Genomic DNA, 11,042 nt, shown 5'->3' with positions numbered 1-11,042 from the left:
GCCTCTGCCTCTGCCTCTGCCTCTGCCTCTGCCTCTGCCTCTGCCTCTGCCTCTGCCTCTGCCAAGTGCTGGGATTAAAGGTGTGTGCCACCACCACCCGGCTCTCTTTTCCTCTTTTAATGGCTGACACAGTGAATTGTTCAAGAAACAAAATATTCCAATCTCAAAAAATGTGCTGAGGAACTTTCTTTTGCCATATTGTATAAGAACTAGTTAATTATTGTATGCTTTTGACTGTTTGAAAGGACCTCACCTGTATAAGATTATATAGGCTCAGTGATATTTATGAATACATTAAAGTATATAATTTGTTGAGAATTTCATATATGTATATAATATATTTGGAATATATTCACCCACCCTTTCCCCCTAATTCTGTCAAAATCCGCTCCCAACTTGGTGTCCTCTAAAAATACTTTTAACACACAGAGTTCAATTTGTACTGCCCATACACAGTAGGGTGTGGTGTCAATCAGTGGAGTGTAGTTCACCTAGCACAGGTTACATCCTTAGAGCAGACTGTCTTTCCTCCCCTGGCAGCTGGTCCTCTTGGGTTTAGAAGATACTGTTTGCTCCAGTCCACCACATCCTCTAGCTCCTACTATCTTTCCGCGATGTCCCTGAAGCCCTTGAGAAAGGTATCCTGATATAGATGTCTCATTTGGGGCTCAGCACTCCACAGTCACTTCATGCTTCTGCCCCATCGTGAGTTTCTGTAGTTGCCACAATCTACCACACAAAGAACGTCTCTGTTGAAATTTGGAAACAGTGCTGATCTATAGGGTGAGAAATATAAACTTTGAGGACACTTGGATACTATGCCCATTTAGCAGAATAATAGCAATAGATTCATACCTGGGCCTGTGAGTACCCCCATCATGGGTATTTTGACCAGATTTACAGAGCTACACGTGTGTTTCCTCCAGTGCACAGGATTTAAATCCAATCAGATAGCAGTTGGTCACGTATGTAACATTTGTGCCACTATTGCACCTAAGGACAGTCATTGGCTCATTATTGTACCCCTCAGGGCCCAAAGCTGAGTCAGGCTTGATGACCTCCCAAGATCCCACAGTCTGCATGGCAGGCACCTTCCAGTACTACAAATCTAGCCAACTCAGAGGAAGCTTCCTGGCCAAGATCAATTTGATTTCTCTGTTTCCTGTGACTAAAGTGTTCAGTATCTGCAGCAATAGGCTCTTACCATTAAGTCCTGGTGAGCAACCTAGAACAGTGGCAACAGCCTGCTCAGGCTGTCCTCTTTTTCAGCACCGCATGTTCTAGGATTACTAGTATATGGCACTGTACCTAGGGGTGGGGGTGGGAGTGGGGGGGTGGAATCCAACTTTAATTCCTTTATTTGGAAAATTCCATGCGGAGAAAGCCAGTGTAATCATTTTACTGCTTGGGTAATTATGTTCCACCCATGTCTCCTCATAGTCTCCTTAGAATCTATCATCTGCATATATTTTAGATGTGCCTTAGAAGGACATGGGTTCTCATAGCGAGAGAGATGAGTTTTGTATTTGCTGGAATGCTGGGATGCCTCTCCTTTTCAGTTTGTGTTGCTTCTCACACTGACTCTCTTGCTCTTCTGAAACAGAGCCCCCTTGGCTGTAGTGTGGACCCACTGTCTTCTGTCCATTTCTAGCTCTGCTGCGTTTGGACCAGAGTATGCACTGCATATAATTACGATCTTTTTGTATCTGTTGAGGGTTTTCTGTGTGTCTCCATGGCTGTTTATTTGTCTACAGCATTCTTTGCCTGACTTTGGTTTCATGATAAAGACAGCTTTGTGTGACAAGTTAAGAAGTGTTCCCTTCCCTCCAAGTTTGGAAAAAGTAGGATTGTGATTCACTCTTTAAGTGCTTAGGACAATTCACTGGGAAATGAAGGGGAGGGCTGAACTTTTTTTAGTCTTTGCTAGGATTTTGATTTCTGTTTAATCTCTTGTGAATGTATTAGCAGCTTCTCCTCACTACCATTTACTTTTATGTGTGGTGTGTGTGTATGTATATATGTATGTATGTATGTACATATGCATGCTGTGTCTATTCATGGAATATATATGAATACATGTTTATATGTGTGTATCTGGTATGGTGTGTATGTAGGAGTACGTGTTCACATGTGTATTGTATATGTGGTGGTATGTGTCTATGTAGTGTGTGTGTGTGCATGTATGTATGTGGTATCTGTATGAGTGCATGTATGTGTGGTGTGTATAAGATGTGTGTATATGTGTGAATGTATGTGAGTCTATGTGTGTGTATGTATGTGAATGTATGTGTGTATGAATGTGTGTGTGTGCACACACATATATATACATGTGTGCTGAAGCTTCCACACATGTGAAGGAAGAGGACAGCTTTTGAGAAGTTGGTTCTCTGCTTCCTCTTTGTGACTTCTGCATTTGTTCTGCACAGAGATGCTTCACGTCCATATTCTCACTTCCTATCTCTCCACAGGAGTGTTGCAATTACAGACCTGACTTTTTCCTTGGGTTCAGTGGAACAAACTGAGGTCCTCAGGGTTGCATGGTTGAGGATTTTACTGTCTGAGCCATCTCACTGCCCTTCTAATTGTTCTTGAGTCATTGTGCCCAAGCTGAAGTCAAACACCAGTTAAGATAGTAAGGACACACTGTCATTGACGCTATGTTATTGTTGAGGGGTCAGGAACTTGTAGAGGGGAGACTTGGGCATTTTGAAGACAGAGTTAGGAAGAGTGAGTGTGCATTGAGGAGGGATCTTATTTCAGAATCAGAAGTGAGACCTGATGTGTAAGAGTTTCATCTCTGTTTGTTCAGAAAGCTGGGCTCCTGCTAATATCCCAGTTTCTTGGAGGCAAGGCTCCATCTTCCAGCTGCCCTGGAACAAAAAGCAGTCTGTGGAGACCTTGCTCAGTGGTCATGCCAAGGAGAATTCGTTCCATCCCAGGGCTGTGTCCAGAGCTACCAGACTGTCACGTTCCATTCACGTCTCACGGGCTGTGGATGAGGGCTTACGGGACACAGAGGAGCACCCGCTGAATTGGTCAAGAGGAAAATCTCTATGTCTCAAAACTTGCCAATTTCACATTCATATTTAACTTATGAGTGAACACATTATCATATGAACACATTTGTCTAATATTAAAAAATCCTTAAGATTTCTGTGGGTCCAGTATTAATAGCTCCGTTTTTTAAAACAATTTCATGTGGATCTTCTCTCTCTCTCTCTCTCTCTCTCTCTCTCTCTCTCTCTCTCTCTCTTTTTCTTCAGCTGAAGGCTTGCCAATTTTGGTAATATTTGCCAATACCCAACATTGGTTCTCTGTGCCCATATCTAGTATTTTTGTTGTTATTGTTACATGGACTTCACTTGCCTCTAATCTGCTCTGTATTATTTTCCTGCTCCTGAGGGTTGGGCTATTCATTTTCTTTTAGTTTTTCACTCTTTACTTTGAAATGTCAGAATCTTGTCATAGGTCTTTTTTCTTTTGGACATAGATACTTACTGCCTGAAATCTCTCTGCACACAGCTTTTCCTGGATTCCACATGCTTTGTGGTGGTTCTCGCTTTTCTTTCTTTTATTGTAAAGATTTCTTTTTCTTGTTTTCTAGTGAGTTCCTCTTTGACATACTGGTTGCTTAGGGGTGTCTGGCTAATTGGCACACTTGGGTTCTGTTTTGACTGCTGGCATTACGTCCTGTTAGTGAGGGAAGGTGCTTTACCTGGACCCAGTCCTTCCCAGTGAATTGAGAACCACCTGCCTTCTGCAGGCAGAGCCTAGATCTCACCGGTCTTTATTTGGTGAGTTCATATGTCCCCGAGGTTGGGATGTCCTTTATCTCTATCAGTCTTCGTTGCCTATGATATTTCTGGGTCCTTATTCTTTATTGGTATTCCATGTAGACATTTTTATCATAAAAATAAATTATGAAAGTGTCAGTCCTGTCTTGGTTTGATTCACATTTGGAGGATGTGGTTGTTTTGATACATATGTTTGTAGTTGCCTATTTTTATGAATTAGATTTTTCCCCTTCTGCATTACTGCACATTTTATGGTCCCTGTAACAGTTTTTCACACCTTATCTGTTTTGAAGGCATTAGTGTAGCCTCACTAACTCTCTCGCTAATGGCCAGACCTATTTTCTTGTGCTGTCCTTTTAAACATTTTTTTTTAATGTTTGTGTCTTTGTACCTAAAGTTAGTCCTGCTTTGCAACATATAATTTAGATCTCTTTTTAAAAGACACATACTGTGCCATCACTGACTGCAAATCAAAATTTAAACTACCATGGCTTAAGTGATTACTTCTACAATCTCATTTGCTTTGTATATATTTTATATTTCCATTCTTTTCAATGATTATTTCATTTTGGTTGGATAAATTTTCCTAGTGTGTTATTTTATTTCCTATTATATCTGTTCACTATCTTAATTAAGTACCCTGTTGTTTATTTATGTTTATCTGTTTGTGCCTATGGGGTTTTTTTACCTGCCTACATGTCTGTACCACATGTATCATGTGTGCATTGCCTATAGAGGCCATAAGAGTGTGTTAGATCCCTTGAAATTGAAGTTACAGATAGTTGTGAGACACCATTTGGTGCTGTAGACCAAACCCAGGTCCTCCCAGTGCTCTTAACTGCTGAGCCATCTCTCCAGACCCTGATGCATATCTTTTCATTGCTTTTCAGGGGTAAGCTAGAAAGTTATAGTTAACATGTATATTGATCATTTTTCAATTGCTATAACAAAGTATCCGATACTGGACACTTTGTACACAATTTTGAAGGCAGAAAAGTCCAAGATGAAGTGCCCTCTGGGTTCAGCTTCTGCTAAAACCCTGATGATGTATGGTGTCCTGAGGAGACTTGCAAAGAGAAGGCATACCCTGGAGAGGCAGGAAGCCAGAGGGCAGAAGGCCAGGCTTCTCTTTTAGCAATCCACTTTCAAAGAAACTAACTGGGTTTGCTCAGGAACTTTGTCGATCCTTTCCAAGGTCAGTGTTCACAAAGGCCCAAGAATCTCCCACCTAGCTCCACCTCTTAAACATCCATCACTTCCCAGTATTGACTCCAAGAGCCAAGCTTCAAGTCACCAGCCTTTGGGGCATAACTCGAATCCAAACCTTAGCAACACCTTAAGCCTCTGATCATCTCGTCCCAACTTAATATCAGCAGTGTCTGTTAACTTTATGTTTATTGACTCCACTCCCTCCTTATCACATCTTTTAATATTGTGTGACCATTGACTTGTTTAATTCATTTTTACACCATCTACAATAACAAAAGAGAAATAATAGATTAAACATGTAATTATCCTTTTAACACAATACATTTCTTTGTATGGCTTTAGTTAGACTCTAGTAGGTTGTCATTTCAGGGTAAAGAGTCCCTGTGAGATTTCTTGCCAGCCATACCTTTCTGCTTTTGAGCACTAGCTTATTTATTTGAAAGTGTCTTGCTTTCACCTTCAATTTCCAAGGCTAGTTTTGCAGGATATAGAATTCTGGGTTGGCAGATTGTTTTTCTTTTTGTTATTGTTGGTTTTTTTTTTCCTTTTAGAACTGTAAATGTATTATCCCACTTCCTGTCACCTGCGTGGTGTCTAAAGGACAGTCAGTTACTAATCTTACTTCCTTAGGAAAGAGTTTCATCTTGTTGCAAGCCTCCCATCACACCATTGGCCTCTGTTCGCTTGGTTTTGTTGTGTTCAGTTGTGGTTCTCTAAGTCCCCTGCCTGGAGTTGCTGGGGCAACTGGAATATGCAAGCATGCCTTCAGCAGATACCAGGAGATTTTAGCCCTGAGACCTTCAGATCCAGTTTGTCTTTCCCTGCTTCCCCTAGACCTGCCATCAGTAGTCTGCACCTATGGCTAGTACATTCTGGAGGTTTCTTAGCTTCTCTTCTCCCTTGTCTACAGCTGCCCTCTTTTTGTGTCTCCGTTCAACTATGTCGCTCTCTATCTTCAGTTTCTGTCTCTTTTCTTTTTGTACTCCCCTGCATTAACACCATCTTATCTATCATTTTCCTAATTTGGTTTAGTTCTATGTCCTGGGTTTCCTGAGGCATGTTCAGAACACTGAGGGTTAAGAGGTTTTCGACTAAAACACCATGTCTGAGCTGTCTGTAGATGCTTTGTGTGGCAATGGCTGTGAGTTCCCATAATTTACTGTTTCTTCCTATGTTTTGTAACTTTTCGTTGAACGTTGTTGGGACCCTTGAATCAATGCCCAGTACCAATTAGCTTGCTTGCTCTGCTCAGATATAAAGTACAGGTGGGAAAGAAAAAGCCCCTCAAGTATTGGGGTTTGGTGGTGTCTTAATCTTTAGGCTTTTGAGGACAGCCCCAGCAGCAGCAGCCGCAGCCGCAGCAGGAGCTAGTGTTAACATTGTGTTGAGGCCTCAGGTAGTAGGGCTCTTCTCTTTTGTTAGGGCCATTGTGTGGCTCCAGGAAGATGGGATTTTTCTGCCCTTACTAGTGACCATTGGTGCAGTTTCTGGACAGGTCCTAGACACTAGAATTCCTCAGCCCTTAGGATTTCTCAGCCCTTGACAGAGATCAGTACTACACAGTTCCTGACCCTGGGAGGTCTAACATCTTTGCTGAAAGTTGTCACAGAACTCCGGGACTCTTCTGTCACCAGAGCCTACATTTTTTTTTATCTTCTCTCTCTTTACAGCCTTCTGTCCTTCAGCCCCAGCTTCCTACCCTCTTGCTACCCTGTCATCTCTTTGTCCCTGCTATGGCTACTCTCTGGGACTCTTCAGATGCTTCCTGGGACTGTGGTTACTGTCATAGTTCTGCCATTCAGGAGAGGTCCATAGCTGCTCTTACCTGCTGCCACTGTCTAGCAGTTCTGCATCTCTTGCAGCTATCGATGCAACCGGGCACTCTGGTGCTTCTGCAGTTTGGCCTGCTAATGGCTCTGCCCTGCCTCTTCTTCAGCTGTGAAATAGGTAGCTAGTCTGCTGCTTCTGCAGCCGAGCATGCGAGCTGCTCACCTCTGACTCTTCTACAGGAGCCAGACAGGTGGCCACTAGATAATCCTGCAACTTAGTGTTCTTGTGCCCACCATCGCTACTGGTACTGTGCCGGTACCTCTGCCCTCACCACCACTCCACTGTTTCTGGTGCTTCTATCTTCGTCTTTTCTTCCTATGTGTTACCGACATAGCACACCCTATTGAAAACAGGCAACAAGAGAAGCCTTTACCAGGCCTAATGTTGCAAAAGCAGGGGAGGTGTCAGGAAGGTGTCCCCAGCTACTTGTGCTGATAGAACAGCCAGAGAAACGGTCCTTGCCCTAATCACAGCAAATTTCTCAGATGAATAAAGATTGGCACCAATCACAACAGTGTCTCTTCCACTGGTCACAATAGTCCTATTAGACCATGGGAAACGTGTTCCTCCGCTGGCCTGGGAACAAATGGCTGCCTGTTCAGCAAGGCTTATGGTAGCAAAAGACTGGGTATGAGTTATTTGAAATAGTCCTGACTGGGGCTGCATCTTCAGGAGACAGAGTAAAGAGCTGTGATCTCCATGTAGTTTCTTCAGTGTCCCTGGAGTGTTCAAAATGTCCAGTGTTAGCAGAAGGTTGGTTTGTCTGGCTGCTTGACTGAAAGCCCCTTTGCTCATGGAAGCCAGAGAAGCAAGGGGCAGACCAACAGCTGCTGAGTGGTGTCGAGTTGAGGGGTCTACAGTTCTTCTCTTATCTGTAGGAAATGAACATCAGGATGATCACTTACAATATAAACCTAACTTAAGATTGACTCTAAATCTTACAACTGTTTACCACCTGCTCAGTGTTCCAGGGAAGGGTCAGTTCCTTCATCTGTGTCAGTTATTCTGGAAACCAGAAATACCATGAATTGTTAGAAACCATAACAGAACAGCGAAAAGGGAGCCCGGCTCCCACAGAAGAGGACATATGGGTTTACAACGAAATGCTTTTAACTGTTCTTGGTAGAATGCTTTCTAAAGATGCAAAGAGATCTCCATCTTAAACTGTCTCTATGGTGTGTTTTGGCGGTTGTAAGGTAGTTCGAGGCTGCTTATGGAGCTGTGAAATTAACCACAATTATATTGAAGACAAAGGGTTCTGGCATGGTTGAAAGGAGATGCAGACCTAGAATGGATAGGTTAGGTTAAAAGCTTCCTATTTGATTCAGAAATGTCAGTATAAACTCAAGGCATGCCTGGCAACTGAAAAGTTGAAAATAATGACCATCAAAAGAGCGAAGAACACCTTGCACACAAGAATTGTGGCATCTAAATCTTGTTCTCATTGAAAGGTGCCTACACTATTCCAGGTCTGAGGCAGGAAGTGTGTAAGGTGAGCCCTGGTGGCCCCGAAGAACCGTGGAGCAAGCAAGAAGTTGAAGCCCATAAACCCTAAGAGCCCAGGGGTCAACTTGAGTGTATAGTGATGCACGTGATTGAAACATGTTCACTGAACTGAAGTCCATGGATCCTAATGACGCAGTACACACACACACACACACACACACACACACACACACACAGTGAAGTTACTAGTTACTAGTTATTGCTCAGGAAGCATCTTTAAACATCATGCTAAACATAGGTTAAAGATGATAAAACTTACGATCTCAAGACAGAACCAATACATTTTCTTGGCACTTGTATTAGAAATTCAAACACTGTCTGCACGGGCTGTCCTGAATCCCGTAACCCTAAAATACACTTAGAAGTAGATGTAAAAGTTGCTGGTAGCCATGGGTGACAATTAGTTCCATTCCACCAGACAAAATGTCTTTACATTTGCATTTCCAGGAGTCATTCCAACTGATGTCCATTTTCTGTAGCTCAGAATGGTTTGAAATGGCATAATGACCATGAAGGGCAAAGGAGCCCAGAAGGGTGCACTAGGAACCATTGGCAGTCAGTATTTTTTCACCTCTTTTATCAAGTTTTCCTGACATGCTCCCTGCTTTTGATCATATTAGCCTTAGATTACTCTTGATCGCAAAATAGGGTATTTTATGACTCGGCCTGGTTATCCACTCTATGGGGCTGATGAATTGGTTTCTTCAGTAAATTTTAAGGAAAAAAACAGGAAGGTGAAAACCCATAGATATAAGATTTAGGAGGCAGGTGGTGGAGGATTGTGAGTTCGAGGCTGGACAGGGGTAAGTAGTGAAACCCTGTGTGGAGAGAAGAAGAGAGGAGGGAGGAGCCAGGGAGGGAGGAGGAGGGAAGAGTCATAACGGTTACAATGTATCCTGTGTGACCTGACTCAGAGCAGGATAAGCAGTTCTAGAACTCAATACTAACAAGTGTTTACTTTTAACATGCTTGACAACAGTAACTCAGTAATATTTTCAGGAATGGCTCACAATTCTCTAGAAATACACACTGAATCATTTAGGGATGGGATTATATGGATTCCATTTATGGCGGAATATTCCCCATGGACGAGGCATTGAAGGACAGCTGGCGCAGAGTTGGCTGATTCCTGAGGCTAGGTGACGAGTGCCCGGGGCCTCTTTACATTTTCTCTTCTGCACATGTGCAAAATTTTCCACACTAAAAACTAAACAAAATCAATTTAACATCCTTCTAATCAATACAGCCCTCTCCCTCGGTTTTGTTTAATAAGTTCTGGCATGTTCCCATTGAGTGCCTGGAATGTATAGTATTTTCAGGTTTAGCTTCTAAAATTAAAATTGTAGGTTCCAAAGAAAGTCCTGGTAACTTGCCGTGGTTTCTCAGTGCTTTCACTTTTGCTATTCAGAGTAATAGGAAGGTGACATCTTGAGAAACAATCACATTTTCCTCTAAAACATAAATATTGTTGGTGTAATTACTTCATTAAGCTAACGTCTGTAAAGCCAAGCCGTTTTCTCTCCTCGGCTCGCCGAGTGGGTAATCAATTTGTGTTTGGTTGGCTTCCAGATTACCTTCTTCATGCTGCTCTCGGCAGTGTGCGTGATGCTCAACCTGGCCGGCTCCATCCTCTCCTGCCAGAACGCCCAGCTCGTCAGCTCTCTCGAAGGCTGCCAGTTGGTGAGTAGTGAAGGTTTTCTTCCTGTGAAAACCTTCTGGAAAGGTCAGAGGCTCGGATGGTGTGGGGAGACGTTTAAGGGCTAATTGTACTGTGTTCTTCACGTCTCAGGGAAAGTCCTATCCGTTCATTAGCTTTTTAGTTGCTTAGGGAATTTCAGTCACACTGGTTCCTGTCTCATGTCTATAAATTATCCTGATTAGAACTTACGCATGTAAATTATTCCTTTTGTCCCCCCCCCGCCCCCCCTGTTGAGGAATGATCTCACCTAAGTAACCATGGCTGGCCTGGAACTCATTATGTAGAGCTGGATAGTCTCAGACTTTTGACAGTGTTCCCACATCTGCCTCCCAAGTCCTGGGATTGCAGACAAGCACTTACTGCAATTAGTTTCCCTCTGTCTGAGTGTGTGCATGTGCGTGTGTGTGCTCGTGCATGCGCATGTACCTATGTGTGTATGAGCATGAATGTGTGTGCCTATGTGTGTATGTGTGTGTGGTGAGTATGAGAATGTATGTGTGTGCCTATATGTGTGTGTGCATGCACCTGTGTGTGTATGAGTATGTATGTGTGTGCCTGTGTGTGTGTGTGTGTTTGTGTGTGTGTATATGTGAGAGAAAGAGTATGTATGCTTCACAATTAAGGTTAGTGTTGCTATGATGAAACATTGCCAAAGCAGCCTGGGGGAAAAGACTATTTGGCTTACATATCCCGAATCTCAATGCACTGAAGGAAGCCAAATCAGGAATTCAAACCAGGCAGGAACCTGGAAGCAGGAACTCATGCAGAGGCTATGGAGGGTTTCTGCTTACTGGCTTGCTCCTCATAGCTTGCTTAGCCTGCTTTCTTATGACACCTAGGCCCATCAGCTCAGGAATGACCCCACCCACAATGGGCTGGGCTCTCCCACATCAATCACTAATTAAGAAAGTGCCCTACAGGTTTGACTACATACAGCCCAATCTTATGGAAGCATTCTCTCTCTCTCTCTCTCTCTCTCTCTCTCTCTCTCTCTCTCTCTCTCT

The 11,042-nt window shown here is 43.1% G+C and overlaps 1 protein-coding gene across 1 annotated transcript in view; it reads left to right on the top strand.

Annotated features, from left to right (window-relative positions):
* Fam189a1 (family with sequence similarity 189 member A1) overlaps window positions 1-11,042 on the top strand; it is a 401,022-nt gene that overhangs the window by 293,312 nt on the left and 96,668 nt on the right. The window contains exon 3 of the mRNA XM_021167781.1: window positions 9,909-10,019. Within this exon, the coding sequence (XP_021023440.1) occupies window positions 9,909-10,019 (111 nt within the window). The remainder of the gene's footprint in view (window positions 1-9,908; window positions 10,020-11,042) is intronic.

Source organism: Mus caroli, chromosome 7, assembly GCF_900094665.2.
Source record: "Mus caroli chromosome 7, CAROLI_EIJ_v1.1, whole genome shotgun sequence".
In the NCBI taxonomy this organism is placed as follows: Eukaryota; Metazoa; Chordata; class Mammalia; order Rodentia; family Muridae; genus Mus; species Mus caroli.
The sequence above is the reverse complement of the archived record's forward strand: the minus strand, read 5'-3'. Positions and strand labels throughout refer to the sequence as shown.